This window comes from Ischnura elegans, chromosome 3 (genome assembly GCF_921293095.1).
Source record: "Ischnura elegans chromosome 3, ioIscEleg1.1, whole genome shotgun sequence".
Taxonomy (NCBI): Eukaryota; Metazoa; Arthropoda; class Insecta; order Odonata; family Coenagrionidae; genus Ischnura; species Ischnura elegans.
Window position 1 is genome coordinate 34157886 of NC_060248.1, and position 19623 is coordinate 34177508.

The window sequence follows — 19623 nt, forward strand, 5'->3', positions numbered from 1 at the left end:
AATTAGGCAATCCTTCTTCCGTTGTTTTTGAAGAAAATTTGAAAATAAAAAATTCAAGTAGTATTATATAGTTTTAATGTGACGCCTACGGAAAGAGGATACAATTTATGTATAGTTGTTTGAGATAGAAGGTCAGTAAATTAAAAAAATTCAGGACATGTTTGGGTGATCTGAAGGTAAGGAGAGAATAAAATGGTGGAGGCGTTGGACGTATCTTTTGCTATGGAGGCAGAAGATACTGAAATATACAACTGAGAGAAAAGATCAGGGCAAGATAGGCAATGGGAGGAAAAAGAATATAGGCATACCGTAAGAATATCAGGCTTAATATCGAACAACATCTGGAGATAAATCTTACTTATGGATAAAAGCGGGATTGATAATTGACATTTTTGCACTACGAATAATATTTTGCTTATTTGATACCTTTCATTGAAAAATTGTGTTCAAAGAGTGATCTCAACTTTGAGATGAATAGTTTTTCCAGTCTGCGCCTTCAAGTAATAAAAATACTGTATCACTAATATAAACTCTTTCATATTCTGTTCAACATCAATATTTGAGAAAGAGACGTTGTGCTATTTGAATTCAGCATCCAACATTAAATCAAGTCAAATTGTAATAAAATACGCAGGCCTTTTTTTAATCTATCTTTTCTTGCTGAGTTTAAAAGCTACTGGATCGGAAGAACAGCATGACGGAGAATTTCGACCGCATTTAAAATATATTTGTGGACGAGAATAAACGATCCAATGTAATCCATCTAAAAAAAACATCGTTAACAGAACTTCACGCTTATAATTAACCGGGAACAACTCAAGTTTAGCCAAGGGGGATCAACGAAAGATCTACTTCTTACCCGCGCGGATGGTGTAGAGGACGCCCGCGGGAGCAGGACCACATGGCCCAGGTCATTCTGCACACCGAACGGGTAGCGGACCTCGGAAGACGCCGAAGGCTGCACCGATGCTTGAGTTGATGACACTGAGGTGGAAATGGTCGTGGCGGAGTTCGTAACCGCTGTAGTGGTGGTTGTGGTGACGGTGGGCTGTTGAACCGTCGCAACCGCACCCGTCAGAGCCGCTCCCAACGGGTGCGGCAACGGCTTCGACGACGCGGCAGCCGCTAAAGACTGCGTCAAAAGAGACTTGGACGCAGCCGCTATGGCTGAAGAGGTCGCCGTTACGGTCCCCGGAAGCGGCGCCTGTATCTTTGCCACAGCCACGGTCGCCGCCACTGCAGGCGTTGAAGCCACCGTCGCTGCAGGCGTTGAACTCACCGTCGGCCTCGGCAATTGCAGCGGAGCAGCGGCCGTGGTCGGCGGCGGAGGAGGCGGTCCCCGGGTCAGGGATGACGCCCTCGGCGGTAGCCGCCTCCGGGCCGGGGGCGGGGGTGGTTGCGCCGCCCTCCCGCCCCCGGAGGAGACGGAGAAGGGCCGGCCCCCGGTTGTCGCAGCCACCCATCCCTTCCGCCTCTCGGAGGCGGCTGCGGTGCCTCCGGAGGCGGCGGCGTCGCCGGAGCCGGAGGCGGGGGGGCCTGGGGAGGGCGGTGGATGCGTCAGAGCGGAGGATGAGTGGGGGGCGGAGGAGGCGGGCGCCGCGCTCTCGCTGCCGGTGGTGGGGTGGTGCGGGGGGGCCAGATGAGCAGGAGGCGTTGGAGGCGGGGATGCTCGCGGCGAGTGCCTCATTGCAGCCTCGCATCGTCACTCCGCGCCCTCTTCCCTCACGGCGGGCCGCGGACCTCCTGCCACCTGCCGGAGACACAACAAACATCCAATAATGTGAATAGAACACTGACTGAACTCGTCCCAATTACATATGCTCATTAACTAGTCGAATCAATGCGACGTCAAAAAGGAACTTGCAAGGAGTGTTCTGGGGTAATTTTGGCTTCTTCCTAATTTTTTAAGGCTGTAAACCTGTGTATGTGGACTACTGACAAAATTTCGGGACAGAACACGAAGGAAATTCAAAACATATAAGACACGGTCTCAGGCGTTACTTTGTGGAATTGTCTCATCATAGAATAAAATAAGATAAAATTACTTTCTTTTATTTTATTATTACCTAATGATAGCATTAGATGTTGAAACCCGGGTCGTGCCATTTAAAATAAAGTGTGGAATAAAACAAAGTAATTTTATTTTATTTTATTCTAAGAAAATTCAAAATAATCGCAAAAAAATTTAATTTTTCTAGTTTTTTTAAGTTGTAAAATGTCCTTATTTCACAACATATTTCTCATTACAAAATTAGTAGACATAATATTTCCTGCCAATTTTATCCAATAAACTTTCATCTCAGATAATCATTTTGGAATCAATGTCATTTGTAACTGCCGGTTTTTTGCCGTTTGGAAAAGGAACGTTAATTAGAAATTGCAGAGTGTTTTAGATAAAAAAAAAGGCTGTACGATACAAACGTAGAGGATAAACGAGCAGCGAGACACATATGCAAATAATTCAAACTAAACACGTTCGATGTTATGGCTACGGTTTGACCCATAGCAGCATTTACTACGGTTTGACTGCGTTAAGGGCATTCAGAGCGAATCTGTTAGTGGTACTTTGTCTCATTCAAATGCCTTGAACGGATAGAAAGAGATAAAAGCGAGTGAGGCGGTTCGTAGGTAAAGACGCGGAAATACAAGAAAGAAAGTCAGGTAAGGAAGGCAAGTTCTGTGGTGATACAAACCTTTATACATTTATTATTACTAGGAAATTGTTATTATATTATCTGCTAGGAAAATGTTTCTTAATTAAATCAGCGTCATTAAACCTATGAGAAGAAGAATATGCTACATTATGTAGTCCGAAAGACTTTTAGTTCCCCCTGTACTTATTTCAAATTATTCATAACAAACAAAAAAATGTTTCATTAGACTAACTGAATATGAGAAGAAAGAGCAAAGTTGGTTGAAGATTAAATAGAAATAACTTAATAAAGTTGACCCGATGCAATGCGCATTCCAATGAGTCACAGCTGTAAACAGTAGTCCGCAGTAATGCCGTAAAGCTAAGGAAAAACATTTTTACGGGGAGATGGTTGATGCGGTGGCTAGTGTTAGCTTCACACCTCGTAGACCAGGATTCAAATCCCAGTGGTAGAAGAGAATTTTCAAAGACTGCCAGATTCCTGCTTTAATGCTGAGTGGAGGATACTTCGAGGGTAAAACTCCGTCCATCGGATGGGACGTTAAGCTGTGGTACCCTCGGCGTCTTTTGTTACGAGCAGGCTAATGCCGACGCCGGATTTCTCTCCACACTTCCTTCGGCACCTCTCCCTAAATTATTTTTCTAGTTAGAACCAATTTCACCGTCAGCCTTTACTGAGAGAGATATTACAAACATCTCCATAATGCGAGAAAAATATCAAATAGCTTCATTTATTTTAGGAGTGAGGATATGCATTTCGAAATAAATGAGGACATTATTTTAAAAAGTAATCCTGAAGTTAAGATGAGGAATATTATTCAAAAGTACCTCGGTTATCAATTATTTTACTGCCGTGTATTTATGTAATGGAATATTTAATGCCTTACTGAAGACAGGCATTACGGTTAGGGTGCTGCTCCGGCTACTTTTGGCATAGAATAGCTTTATCATCCTCGGACCACCCGCAATATCAAAATGATTGTATAATGTATAATGTATATATAAGAGATGCTATTGGAATTCATTTAACCTATATCCACTTTACATTCGTATTGATACCATGAAATAAATAAAAAATAATATAATAATCAAACAAATAACTGGTTAATATTATTTTTATTCCCACTGGTCTTGCATCAATATTTTATATTCTATGTTTTTAGCCGACGTATTAAAATCTAAGTCCCTATACTTTACTTTCTATGCTTTATTTCTGCTTTACTTTAATCCCAGATTCATACCCATTTGTGCTTCTAATTTCATCTATCAAGCGATATATTAAAAGTAGCACGCCCTTATGATAATCATATTTAAACAAGTGCCAGTCAACGGCGACATTTCCCTTTTTCATACCGCGATGAAAGTGTCGCAGCGACCAATTGCAGTTAAAAAGCCGCCTGGGAAGATAACCTCAAGGTTTTGCAGAATGATGCATGCAAACATTCATCTCTGGATAAAAAGAATGAAGGCTTTCAAAGGAAGAGGGACTATCCATTCCAACACATCTCCTTTTACTTAGAAATATAAACATGAAGCTGCATGGCGCAGAGTGCCTTTATTGCTTTTTTCTCTAATCCTTGCATTCAGAGACGTGGCTGCGGGTTGAGAATTCTTTTATTTTTACTTTCCGTTCACCTTACACTCGCGTCCTCATTACGCCACTCCGTGAGAGCAAACTCATCTTAGTTCCTGGTGCATCCCCGGGTAATTGCGATTCAAAGGGTGACCGCGGAGTTTATGGGTGAACTACACCACTCGGAAGAATTACGTAGTCAAGGAGACGGGTAAGTTTAGGAAAATACTGGAAATAGTAAAGGATAAAATAAGCGTGAAATAATTGCTTGTAATACGCGTAAAGTAAAAAGTAAACAAATGAATATTTTTTCTCTACACAGTTATTTTTATCATAGTAAGGCATTTAAAAAATAATGTCTGCTTTCTACAAAAAAATTATCAGATAAAAAATCTTAAAATTACAATTATAGCACCAAAAATTTATTCACAAGAAACAAAAAAATAAAGGTTTAAAAGCATTAAAATGATTACATGATTATACAAAGTAACAACGCTGAAGTGAAGTCAGCATACGTTTTTAGTTATTTAGGTACATTTAGTCACTATAAAAGTTAAGAAACACTATGAATGAAGGGTGAGGTGATCAAAATTAACTATTAAAAAAATTACCTCAAACAGGATTGGAGAAGCAAACAATTTTCAGATTCACAAGATATACCTCTTCACCACAAAAAAGTAATGAAATTTCACGAAAGCTTACTGAACATTCTTAAGTGCTTTAAGTAAAACACGCAAAGTAATGATGTCAAAGTAAAAATTTCCGGAATTTATAAAAAAAAGGAGAATATACAACATAACATCTAGTCAGAGGCCCTTGTATGGGCCGAAAAGCGAACTATTCGGGCCATTATTATTAATATGTTAAATAAATAGGACTCAAATTTATCACGGCTGAAAGGAATGCGTAAATCAGTCATCTTTCTTCACATCCATTCATAAAAATAATCCTAATGCTTTCGGCAGTACCCTTACGCACTCGGGAATGGGGAAGAGGAAAATATGACGAGATTTGTGAAATGTAGGTGCAATTTCTGATCATTAAACATTGAAGGTTGAAACGGGCGAGCAAACAGGAGCGGTCGAGGATATCACGCCCTTTTGAAGGATGAGCGCGATAATAAACTTCGACCTTGCCTCTCGTCTGAATTATTGTGGACCGTAACGGGGTCGTTATCAAGCCGCATCCCTCGCGGCCCGATGGATTGATGTGGGGCACGTGGCGAGAGTGGCGGAAACTGGGCCGTGCGCAATACGCACGCGCTGTCGAGGCGGACCGCCAAACTCACGGGCACGCCGAACTGGAAGGCACGGGGGGTATCCGCAGGAAGAGAGGGCCGGGGAGCAACAGAATCGTAAGGAGGACATTACCACTGAGTTTACGAATTGAATTGCAATCGATCTGAGATCTGGATTGACGTGTAGCACGTGGGTAATGTTGTCCTGCTTGTGTGGAGTAGAGGTGGAAACTGAGCCCTTTGAGATACGCACCCATCATAGAAGCATTAGGTTTGATATACGAGCCAACTCAGATCGCCAAATATACCAACACGGACTGCGGATTTGCGGACATATTTCTAAATATATTACGTCTCTTTCAAGGAGGGTTAAAAACCTCCAAAACATCCAATAATAACCTAAAGTGACGATTGTGGGTGATATCGATTAGCTTTTGATAGCTTTGGTAACCGAAAAATATCAGTGAGTGCACTAAAAAGTCTTCTCTCCGTAGTGATCTGAAATCTTACACCGTTGGGAAATCTCTCGGTCTATTTATCAGATCGACCGGGGCAAACTGTTCAGTTTACGATACCGAGATGAGTCGGTCAGTTCGACTGGTAGACGTAAAGACAGTTTCTGAGAAATCTGCTCCCGCGCTAACCTGAGTTTTTGGAATTGTAACGGAAATCAAATCAAAGTAAGAATAACAGCTCGTATTTTATTAAATGGTACCTAATGTTTGACTGTGATCGCATTTCATACATCTTATTCAAAACGATAACTTTCCCTCAAGGGACATTTTACACTGAAACCTTGGAATGTGAAGGCAACAATCCTTAAATTTACTAGAATAATGGCATAAATATGAATTTGTACAGTGGTAGAGTACTATTTGAATAGTATGCTGGGAATAGTACAGTTAAGCATTGTGAGGTAGGCCAATTTGTGAGGGAATGAGGAAAATAAATTAGTTTTTATGTAAGATATGATTTTACCAGTGTTTGTTTATGAATTCCTCGTAGAATTCATCATTTAACCCAGATTTTACACAGGCATAGCCAACGATTATAAGATGAATATAGTTAGAAAGATATAATATGACATAGAGAAGTTTCTCGAGAAAACAGAATTGACGATGCATCTAAAGCAATGGAGAGGGCAACGTGGGATGGGTTGTCGCACACGCCCGACTGTCGCCAACGGGAAGGGAAGGCAGATGACGAGCTTGATCAAGATTCATCCACCGCCAATTTCCCGGATGCACGGCGTTGCGATGGGAGGCACTGAAAAGGGCAGTGGTGTTTGACTCGCGTCTTTTCTCTCGTATTTCCGCGGAAAAATAGAGATAAATCGCGGCCAAATGAGTACAAATGCAACTATTGAGCCTAATTACGATTCATTGCGGGGACATTCACGTCAGCGGAACGTGAGGTGAGGCCAAATATAAAAGGAAAACGGGAAAAATAGGACGACGTGTCGGGTGATTACTTTTCCGAAGCGTCTGGAGCCAAGTAGCATCGGCGTACACGCGCTTTTTTTTTCAAATTTCTCCCCGGAGAAAAATTAAACATGGCCCCGTATCCATTTGGTGCGGGCTAACGGATTAATTTATTTCTTTCCTTCACGCTGCACGTGGAGAAAACGCCGTTAATATTCTTTGAGCTTAATTTGCGTGCCAAAATTCAAGTTTCCAGTTCCGAGATCGAAGTTCCAATGATATTTTGGCACGGCTACAATTCAGAATGAATGTGATAACCTTCCTTTATATATTAATTCTTCGGCATTGAAAGGCGTATTGATTGATTGATTACGACACGTAGACATAAGTATGTTTAAAAAATATAAATATACTTAAAGAATATTGTCTGCGCTCTCTAAGATTGTTGACATTCCTGGGGAAGTGATTTTCTCGAATTAGTTAATGGATTACATACTGTAGAGGTTTTCCAAAACTTATTGCTGAATGAAATATAATTTCTCAATTTTAAAAATCAATTCGATTAGACGACTAGTTTCCACGCCCTGTATCTAAAAAAATGGTGGCTAATGGAAACTATTTGTCTCGTTTATTGTTATGATAACTAGTCGAATGACTTGCTTCAACTCTCCATCATTTTCGAGGTATAATATATTGAAACTCGTGGAACATCGACTTTGACTTGCACAGCATAAGGAGGTTAGGGCAATTTTGTATGTCCTCATACTCACAATATTGAAATGATTATATCTAAGCGTAGCTAAGCTTCAAGATATCTAACGTATTTCATTTCGACGATTACATTTGTAAACATTTTTTCACATAGACAGCAGATTACGCCGTATGAAGAAGATATGAATATTATTTATGGTAATATTGTTCAAAATGTTTTAGATATTTTAACGTTTAATATTCATTTTCATTGCGCTACAATTAGTCTCTGGATATTGAAATATATACCTGGCAAGTTATGCCTAGTTACAGTTATTGCCTGAAAACCCGCCTCAACTAAAGAGTGTAGCTTAATATGTATAGAAATAGAATTAGATGAAATTAATGGCTCGGGTGACCAATGTGTGGGGTATAAATAATATACATATGATGATAATAAGAGAGGAGACGAGATGAAAGGCAAGTCATAAAAGGATGATTGAGAATGTTTCAAACTAATGGTAACGGATGAATAGACAATAAAATGCAACAAAAACAAAACAGGAATCTCTGACAGTCTATCTTCATTGCATCCATTCAATCATGCATCAGCGACGGCGATCGTTCCAATCACTGTCAGGAGAATGCACAGTCAACTATTTACGGTAAAAACCATTGGCAAGACCCTTCAGAAAGGATTCCGACGACGCTTGCATTCAGGAAATAGCGGACCGAAACTCATTTCATTCCCGGCCGCAGTACGCGGGACGCTGGCGTTGCAGTGGCCGAGGAGGCTTCCGAACCTCACCCCCGAACCACACAGGAGGCAGTTTCGAATTAAAAACACGACGGATAAACGAAAGAGGCGCGGAAGCGGTTTGGTCAAAGCCGATGGAGAATCACACCAAGAAAAGGGGGCTGGTCTCTCTCTCTTGATGCAACAACCCACCCACTTTTTTTTTTGCTTGCGGTAAAAAAGAGAAAAAAGAGACCTTCTCATTTGCCACCACGCCCAAACCCTGCAAAACCCTTGGCCGTACATGCAGTGCAATGCAAACACAGTGTGGGAGGGGACTCACGGAAAAGGGTGTAAACTTCCTCCCTCTCTCCCTTTTTTGATGTTCAGGGTTGAAAAAGTGGGAGGTTGATGCCGCTGCAAACGAGGTGTGACCGGATTCGTTTGATGGGGTTTGCCGCTGTGAGAAGGGGTGGGGGAAATGTTGTGACCGAGAGAAGGGGGTGGGGAAAGTCCGGCGGGGGTGAAGCTACGGGGGGAAAAATTCTCGAGGGGAGGGTGGAACCTAATGGGGGTCGGGGGATTCGGGAAGAGGGGAGGAAACTCGCTCACTACTTGTAATAAATACAGTACAAGTCACAATCAGCGGAAGAAATCTTATGGAGTTTAAATCGATGCTCATCGTACGCATCAATTGGTATTACAAACGATCATAAATTAGTTTTACGCGTGTTCTTAAGGTAACTTCCTCTTGTAGTAACTGGCTCACCGGCCAACTAGGTTGCTTCAGTGATCTCGATCACCGCTCACCATTTGTATGGTTCAATCAATCGCCAGTGGCCTATCGTCGGTCACTACTTATTGCAATCACGACCGAAGTCGGTCGCTACCATTGTCATTCATGACCGATATCAATCAGGGCTGATGCCAGTCACGATCGATGTCAGTCACTACCTATGTCAGTATGTCAGTCTCCACCTATATGAATAATGACTAATATAAAAAATAACCGATGTCAATCATGACCGATGTTGTTCACGACCGATATCGATCATGACTGATATCGATCAAAACGATGTCAATCGCGACCGATATCAATCACGATCGAAGGCATTTTCGACCGATACATATCGCGATCGATGTCTAACCTAACCTGTACAGCTGTTGGATCGGTCAAGACCGATATCAATATCACGACCTACTTCAGTCGTGAGCAAACCGACATTGGTCGCAAGGGATAAACGACCGCCTTCGGAGCGAACGGCCAAAACGATAGTATCGCTCGTCGGAGTGATACCGTTCATCAATCGATCACACAAAGTATCTCGACCGCGCATGTCGGTCGCGAGCGACCGACCCATCACTTCTCACCACGCGCCCCAATGGTCGCCGCACATGTGGGTGAGGGAGGCTGAATTTCGGCGGGGTGCAAATTCGCGACTCACTGGGTGGTGGCGACAATTAATTACGGATCGGAAACTGGGAAAGCTCGGTCAAGTGTAGGCGAATGTGATGAACAGTCGTGTTTCGTATAGTTCTTGCGCCGCCCGGATATGATGCAGTGCATTCGATAATTTTGTTTTTGAAGGCTGTTTTAATGTGATCTAGTAGCGCCAGAAAACTGATCGGCCACCAACTCGCTGTATTTTTTAAACCAGCAACCCAGATAAATAAAAATGAACACGATTATATACATACAAGTTAATACGAATGATTCTGGATAAATTAATGGAAAGCTACATTGTAACTATCAATTTTCATCGAAAACTTAATTTCCTTTATACCTACGACCAATTTCAATAGATTTCGTATTACAATCAGGTTTTGGCGTCAGATTGAATCGTATTTCCGAAGCGACTTTCTGTAAAAGATTATTGAGCTTTTAACGGCATAGCAATTTTCCACATGGAGTTTTAACATTGAGAATGACACAGTAAGTGTCAAAACTGGTGGGGTCAAATAAATGTTGCATGAATAATTGCTGGGATGTTTAAACCAAATTCTGACTACCCAAAATTCAGCCAGCAACGATTGTTTAATTTATTTGGGGAGTTTTGATGACTGGTAGTTGAGCTGAGATCTTGTAAATACTTAATTAGCAATAAAAGAGTTACAGAGACGATGCATTATATCACTTTAGCTCTCTCAAACCAATGCAAAGAGCACTGCCAAATATGAAAACTCAAAATAATTAAATGAAAACTTGAAGAACTACTATCGAGGACTGCGAAAAAATGACTTGCATAAGGAGCTACAAATTAATATTACTATTATAAATGATGTCTCAGTAAAAGATCAAAGGTTTTCTTTTGAAGATCTTAAAGGATTAGAATTTCATTGAACGCCGCAAGTTGTTCTGTGAGCGCATTACATGAGGCCCAAAACATTTCTAAATTATCACCGAGGGGATCGGGTTGGTGTGGTGGCTTGAGTGTTGGCTTCCCACCCCGTGGGCTCGGGTTCAAAATCCGGTGGTGGCAGAGAATTTCCAGAGACTATCCGATCCCTACTTGAATGTTGTGTGGAGGACATTTCAAGCGCAACACTCCGTCCGCCGGATGGGACGTTGAGCCGTGGTCCCCTTGGCACCTTTCGTTAAGAGCAGGCTAATGCCGACGCCAGGTTTCTCTGCACCCTTCCTTACCTACCATCCCCTCATAGCGCAAATGACCTCAGCTGTCAGCATCCTCCTCCAAATACTATACCATACCAATTATCATCTATATATTTCGTCATTGCGTCTTGCGTAACAACTTACTGGGGTTGATGCATATGGTTATCGAAATTGAATGTTAAAAGGTCTCAGAAGGTTATAGGTAGAATTTTCTCATTAAATAGCCCTCCTGCTGCTATTGTCAACTTAAATTATGAGTTAAATAAAAGTAATGAATTAAGAACAGATAAGATTGTGGGACCAAACCTGGCTTTTGTCAAAAAATCAATAAAATATATTTAATAATTACAGAAAAAAAGTAAATAGTCGAAGGAAGAGTAATTAGACCGGTAGGTACGTATACGTATGCAGGTGAATCGTGAAAAGGTATAATTGGCTGTGGGAGAACATTTTCTTTTAATGTAACTCATAATTCTCTGCGCACATAAAGAGAATAGTACAACATTATTTGACGAAACTAATATAATCTAGGTACCCCAGGGAAGAGGACTGAAAATATGTAACTATACATGTAGCTCATTCAAGGGCGAGCTCTACCTAATAGAATAAACGACGATTCTACTGAGTGAGTGAGATTCCAGTTGATAGTAATGACAATTGTGAAATGCAAATCGAAGCCACCACAGCGAAGACCACGCGAGCATTACTACAAACTGCAAAGGAGTCTTTATAGACATAACCCCATAGTAGTTAGCAAAAAATAATTTTAATAGAAAATTTTTTTTTCGAAAAAACTCACAGAATATCCTATGCGTGGTTAAAAAAGACGATATAAAACCAATTTGGAGATTTTCCCTTGAGGAAAAAATCTTCCTAAAAATATACGAGGGTAAAATAATTTTCAGGAGAGAAGATAAGAAAATGGAATGGTCCTTTGAGGGTTAGATAGGCATTGCGGAAAGATAACTTCCACGTTCGGAGAGAAAGATAAGAGGTTTCCGTGATTAGGGTCACCAAGGAGACGCTACTTCGAAACAAATGAGCTGGATATGAAGAGAGAGACATTTATAAACCATAATGTAGCTTTAGGGAAACCCATTCATCCGATGATTGATATAGTTGAAAATATTGTGATTTTAAATGTCTGTTGCTTCAACTTATTATTGCGTCAAAAACATGTTTTGCGGGAGAGAAAAAAATAAAAAATGGAATTCATATGAGACAATTCACATAGCAAAAATGTAACGATTTTAATTCCATCAGTTAAAAAGATTACAATGCATAAATTTGATAGCTTCCTCGGACTATTATGGCATAATATCAACTTGACTGGGACAGAGTGACGTTAATAGTGCAATTAAATGAACTTTGATTCCCTCAGAATTAAACTACAATACAATAAATGATCCCATAATATTAAAATAAACTCTTATTACTTTAGATTTGAGGTGCTTAGGTAATGACTTATTTCTTAATAAACGTTTTACATAATTTTTAAGTTTCATCATGGAAAATTGTAATTCATTTCTCATTGGCATGCAAAACTAAGAATATTTTTCGGTCCAGTATTGTCACTGCACACGCAAGCTTATCATTTTCGGGATTTAAGGCGTCATTCCTGTCTGTACCAATAGCCTTGGAGTAGACATGGAGATAATAGAATGTTTAAATGGAGTGAGGATAAATTGGGAAGGTCCGTTGTTAACTGTGTAAGAGAGAATAATGGTCTGAAGGGGGGTTAGGTGAGAAAGATAATAGCATTGATTGAAAGGGAATAAAAGTTATTGAGAAGTGAAGACAGGACCTTATTGTGATAGAGAGAAAAAGAGGGGTTAGTGCGTAAAAGTTTGCCTGAAAGTATTTGAGTTTAAATTATTTTAAAAAATTTCCTATTGTTTCGCTGCAACAATATCCGTTTTCACATATCAAGAAAGAGAAGTGCCCACAAATGAAGGCAATTTGTTACAAGTACGATCAGTAACGTCAGTGAAATAAAATATAATTGGTTTCATATATTTTGAATTTTCAAACATGGCTTTTTAGATTTCTCGGTGTCACTTACGACGGTTTCCAGGAATTAGGATGATGTTCGGACCACCCCACCGCATAAAAACACTCCACGCAATAATGAGATAGCAAAAATCCGCGTTTGCGAAAATAATAGAGCCCAATCGAAGAGTAAAAATGGGAAAAAACTGTTTTCTCACTTAGGTGAGGAAAAAAACGAGAATTGTGCGGTCAATATCATCCCCACTGGTTCCGCACGGCTTGTACTCGGGTGCGGTGCGATATTCGCGCGGCCTCTCGATACGGCATTCCCGGCGGTCGCTCCCCCTTCGGTCGCCGGTGAGCTCGCGGAGCCAGGAGTTATCGATCACGGAACACTCGCAGGAGTTTGCTGAGCAAGATAAAATCGGAGCATTTGTTGGTCTCGGCGTTGCCAACTCTTACTCTAAGCGCTGGCTCATTTGTCTCAGCCGCGGATAGGAGGTCAATCTCCTAATTTTAAACGAAGACGACTCCCCACAAAATAATCTAGCGATTTGATCGATGGATTATTCTTCTTCATTGGATAGTCCTCTAAAATCGCTGGCTCAGTAATGGCTTTCCCTGGTTTCGCTATTTAGTCGGGCCCTTTTCGCTTCTATAGCGTTAAGGTTGTAACATAATGTAAACAAGCCACCATGTTGTTTGTAAATAATTTTAAACTAACGATGGTAGTGAGGGACGGGGAGATTGTTGTGAACGGGGAAAACGGGGAGTCGTGTATGGAGAGAAGGAGAAGGTAGACGTGTTATAAAGAAATATCGGGAGAAAGACTAAAGTAGCGGTGTATTGAGAGAGCGGAGGAAGAGATACGGCAGAATTCAAGATCGGCAGGGAGAAGAAGAGAACGCAGAGAAAAGGAGGCGCCTACGAGAGGAGAAGAGAACGGGAGGAAAGGGATACGGCAGAACTCAAGATCCACACTGGTGCAGTTCATGGCGGTGGTTCAGTGAGTGGTAGTACGGATAATATAAATGGGATTGTGATAATAGTGGTGGCTTTTTGATGTTGTTTTGTGCTCCCAAGTTTCAAAATATAGAGCTTGTTTTTGAATTGTACTAAAATCATTTGTTAAGTTAATAGTGGATATTTAAAAACGTTACAAGGTGTTTTTCCACCGCCGCATCCCTTCCTAACCTTTCCCTACCCCAGAGGCGTCGTCGGTCTCCTATCACGGCGGCGCCTCTTTCCTTTTCCCTTCCTTTACTCCCCCTCCCCGGGTGATTGGGCGTATAAGTCTCGGACTTGGTTCCCAGCCCCGGTGTGTTGTAGCTTCCCTGAGCCCTTTTTCTTTCCCCACAAATTACTATCCAAGTCATACGTATCTTATAAAGGAAAAGCCGCGTTGCCTGATGGACCGAAGTAAAATCTAATAACGCAAAACCAGTTAAGACGTTGCGTACCGGGGTATTTAAATTCCTTGGAACGCCGATTCTGGGAAATATGGCCTATTAGGGCGTAATGCCTTTTGGTTTAAACATGGTTAAAAAGCTAATGTTTAGAATATAACTTTATCCAATGAAACTTTATGATGCATCAATTCATTAGTATGAATAATGAACAACAACTGAAAATGTACTAACGAATACGTATTGTGCGCTTTAAAATTGTTTAGGTTGACGCGCCTAAATGACGAAAATCTTCGTCATTCGTACGCAACGTATTAAATAGGAAAATTAAGTGTAAATTAAAGGTTTTGTGATTTAACTAAAAATCAGGTGCACTTTTTAGCAGAAATTGTTAATCATTTGCAGGTATCACATAATGTGAACTTAAAATTCTCATTCTATGTATTAATGAGAAAGGTTATCTTTATTGCCCAATAAATATGCATATATTTTTAAATATAAATTGATAGTAAACGATAAAGAGCGCCGAAAAAATGTTTGTTCATTGTTATATTTCCAAACTGCTTGTAATGCATTTTATGTAGGTGTATGTAGTAATGATTGTAGCCCCTTTATTTTCTAATTATTTAAAGTCATATATAGTATTAGGTACGCGCAAGACCGAACATGGATGATTTAGCTTAACTGTGCATTATAAGTAAAATGACATTAAAATGATGAAATAATAATTGTTGTTTAATAGATGAAGGTTAATTACACAAATAAATATTATTTTCTACTTTTAACATATAATATGTATATCATTATGTAGTTACTTACTCTTTCACTCGAATAGTTATCAATGCCTAATATATGACATGACTTAAACCTATTTAAAGCACCAAAATATGAATTACAAGTAAAAAACTGCGATAAAATAAATTCTCATGTTTCAATGAAGGTATTATAGAGCACCAAAATTTTACGATCATGATAATGAAACCACCAAGAAAGATAGGATTACCATATGAAAGGGCACCTGTTGACAGAAGCAACTCACCCTCGAATAACAGCTATTATTGCATTCAATGTTATACATTTATTACAGCTGTAATTGAAGAGGTTCATTAAAATGTAATTAACTCAAAGTGTTTTGTCAGGATAAAGTAATCAATGGAAATTGCGATGAAAACGAACTTGAGGCTTGTGCGAAAGTGCGTCGGGGCGTATAGCTCCATTGATTAAAGTAAAAGCTCCATATCCACCCAGTTTACGTGCCAGGAGGTGAAGGCTGCTGGATAAAAAGTGTAAACGAAGGGAAGAAATTCCATATTAAAAATGAGCAAGCAAAAAAACTGTAAAAATCAAGCTATTGGAATGCATACAATAAAGAGAACTGCGAGCACGATGTAGCAAATAAAATTGTACATGGAAATAGAAAGAATACAGAATGGGGAAAATGATAACTGCGATAAATTCTAAGTGGCCTCGGTAAAATAATGCAGTGTCACAGCTTGGTTAGCTAATAAGCACTATATTTCAGTTAATTTTTACCTATCCTAGTTGATTGGTCCCTTTGTTAATTTTTTCCTCCAATTTTTTTGCGATCAAAACAAGAAAATAACTTGCATGGTTATATGCTGCAAAAATAGCTCCATAGGTACAGGTCTTATCTTCGAACTACTCATAGATATACCGAGATATTTTTCCCAAAATACAATACTCCACTATTTATACGTAAGTCCACTCAATACTGAAAATAATTTTTGGAAAGAAATAAGCAGAAATACTTTTTTAAATAGATTTCCCGATAAAATTAAAAAAAAACAGAAATAAATCCCCAGAGACTATCTTTAAAAGAAACAGCATCACACGTAGAGTACTTAATGCCACTTTCACGAAGAAATAGGAAAGTCATAACTAAAGGAAACATCGCTATCGAAATTTATATTGCTGAAAAATAAATTATAAACTGATTATTAGTTAAATGAGATATTTCAATATTTCCACAGTATTTATTCTAACACGACGCTTTTTGTTGCTACAACAACATTTTCAAAAGTGAATTGACTCATTTCACTAATACTAAGAACTTTCACCACATTGTGTATGTGTGTAGTGCTGTTTATAATGCAAGATATTCGCAAGTGTTGCACAATTGGCCAAACTTTATTATGCACATGATCTGAGGAACTTACTGTAATACATCTGTATTATATACTTTGTATTTTTATCGCAATTGTTTCTTATGATTCATATCTTGCTAAGGATTCATTGAAAAGTTCTTGTGAGCAAGGCCATACGAATGAAAAATGGCTTTTAACTCCATTGAATGAAAATTGTTTCGGGCTAAGTTTGGCGGGGTCTTAACATAAGAATAATTTAAAAGTCATTGGCAGTTTTCTGCGAACACTTCCGATACACTTCACGATAGGTTTTTTACACATTTCAATTCATTATCTCCAGGTGACAATAATTCAGGTGAAGAAAGTAGAAAATTTATTGAAGGCAATACGGGCTATTTTAAGTCTGTCGTGAAGCCAAATTAAAGCCAAGAATAATTGCAGACTTTCCCAGCGTATTGCATCGTGGAAATATTTTTTACCGGGTGAGGTTCTACATCAACGGCCGACGTTTCGATGGACGACTCGATGATGCTTAAAATCAGAAAAGCTAATTATAACACTTCTTAATCATGTGTTTAGCATTTCCTATCGCTAATGTTGCTTATGATTCAGTTTATGTTCAGGGTACACTGAAAAGTTGTTGTGATCATGTTCATACAAATGAATAATTAGTTCATCGAAACATCGGCCGTGATGAAGAGATGACCCGGTGGAAATCACGAATAACCTTCCACATAATTACATTCAAATTGTGGAAAATTGACGGTTACTTCCCAAAAAACTAACTCCAGTTGTGGTAGGAAAGATATCACAATATATTTTCCCACGTGAGTAATAAAGCTATGATCGTAGAACAGTTTAAAATAATAGGAACAAGTGTAAAATCGGAGATAGAAGAATAAAAAAGAGAGAGGGAAAGTTCCCAGTTAGTTCTAATTGTTCCATAAAACTAACTTTAGTAGTGGTTGCACCGATTTCATACTTTTGCAGCTCGAATGACTAATAGAGTTATGATCGTAGAAAAGTGTGAAACGGAGCAATCGGAGACAGAAGGAGAATAAAAAGAGAGGTTGGAAAAATTTCCAGTTACTTTTCAATAACCCAAAAAACTAACTTCAGTAGTGGTTGCACCGATTTCGCATATTTTTCAGCACGAATGAGTAATAGATTTATGATTGTAATATGGTGTGAAATGGTGAAATCGGAGACAGAAGGATAAAAAAGAGAGAGGGATACGTAAAGAGAGAAAAGAGGGAGGGAGGTACTAGAGCGAACGAGAAGGAAGACGCCCGAGAAACGATCTTGAGAATAAGTAATGAGGCTGTCACAACAACTTCATCACGAACAAATCCTCCACAACTGACGGTGTAGGTATATGAAAACCATCTCGACCACCTTCCTCCCCTCCCCTCCCTTCTCCTCATCCCCCTCCTACACCACCCCACCCCCTACCGCCAACGCGCCTCACCTGAAGTATCGGACGAGGCCACTAGACTACGCGACTCGCCCACGCTACCCGATCACGTGACCCACACCCGCCCCACCCTCCTCGCCCGTATCTCTCTCCGTGCACCCCCTTCCCCTTTACCCTCCACTTTTGTCCCACAGAGACACTCGAGCCCCTCCTCTCCCTCCCCCCCCCTTCACTTTTCTCCCCCTCCAAGTTTCATTATTGACTCCGCTCGTGGCCCGCATCTTTCTATAGCTACATATACACTCGCATCTTCTCGCATCGTTTCCATCCACATTCTCCACAGTATTTCAATGAATTATTCCAATTCAATAAATGTAGTTCATGCTATGCTCTGCAATGCGGATTATCAAAAGTGGATGGTATTCCTTTCGAATGCTGTAAATAGAAGAATAACTAAATAGGTGACGACGTACCTACTCAAGTTATCGTTGAGACGTAGATTTTTTAAGAGGCTTATCAAGCTGTTATTTTAATAGGATTATGGTACTATGAGCTTTTTATTAATCATATTTAAAAAAGTGTAGTTTAATATAATTTCATTACTAAAAATTTCCTGAGTAATTTTTGCTGAAATGCAAATAAAATGACTAATATCATTTGAAGGACGTAACGATGCACCAGTTGTCTAGCCAATTATGATGGCAAGGTATATTTAAGGGAATACTAAAAAAATATTCCAGCCGTTAGGCAACCTATCATAGTGAATGGATTTCCTCTGTAAAACTGACATAGGGCTGGTTAATACATATGAAATAAATGAATCTAAACTAAATTGAATTTCAATAAAGCTATAAATGAACAATATTTTTTTTGATTTTATGCTGGGATATCACAAAATAAACGTGCAATTTCGTATTAATCAGTGTATAGCCATAAACGTTCCATCCATCTTAATCCTATCATATGTAATCAAATTTTAATCAACAAAGGCACAATCTGGGGCCCAAGTATAAAAAAATTATTGCATGACATTTAAAAAATCATTGTTTCAACTTTTGACTATGCTATATTAATTTAATGGATGTAACCATGGATGCTCAATTCAGACCACTAAAAAAGTGATGATGAATTACGAAAATTAATAAATTTACTATGCAAATAACCCACATTAAAAATATCATATACCTTGACCCGAATTTCAACCGGGATCCTTCGATTTCCGATCGAGTAATTTAGCTTACTAAGCTATTGAGGCGTCATTCTCCCCTGTGGAAATTTGAGGACCATACCTAACAAGGTGGGATGGATTGCTGAGCATATGATGCCGCAAGCAGTCCAAATCGTGCGCACAGCGCCACAGCTTGATAGTTAAGTTATAACTATATTCTGCTGAATAATTGACATTGCCATTTTATTATGTTTAAGTTATTTTTACCATAAGATTGGGTTACCATTAAGTGACCATGAGGTTAGAAGTTTTCTAGAGTAAAAATAAATATTGCCATATTACTTATAAAAATGAAGCTTTAACGAATTATCCCATTTAGTGACAAGGATAGTTTTCGTCGTATAATGGTAGTCGTGTATCCTTAAAGTATGAATCAGGGATTACCCTTATAAGGAATCATTTATTGCAAGTAGTATAATTCTCAGGATGAGAGGATATTCTTCATGAACATTTTTTTAATCATTTACTCGGGATTTATCATAGATGAGCTCAAGATGAATTCCGCGATACCGATCCTCAATATTGTAAAGAATATCCTCCAAACTATTAAAGGAAAT

At 39.4% G+C, this 19623-nt stretch overlaps 1 protein-coding gene across 1 annotated transcript in view; it reads right to left on the minus strand.

The window, feature by feature from the left end:
* Positions 1-220: 220 nt before the first annotated feature.
* LOC124155161 (atherin-like) overlaps positions 221-19623 on the minus strand; it is a 240402-nt gene continuing 220999 nt past the window's right edge. Inside the window, exons 5-6 of the mRNA XM_046528878.1 lie at positions 860-1750; positions 221-238 (exon numbers count right to left, since the gene is read on the minus strand). Of these exons, the coding sequence (XP_046384834.1) occupies positions 221-238; positions 860-1687 (846 nt within the window). The 5' untranslated portion in view covers positions 1688-1750. The remainder of the gene's footprint in view (positions 239-859; positions 1751-19623) is intronic.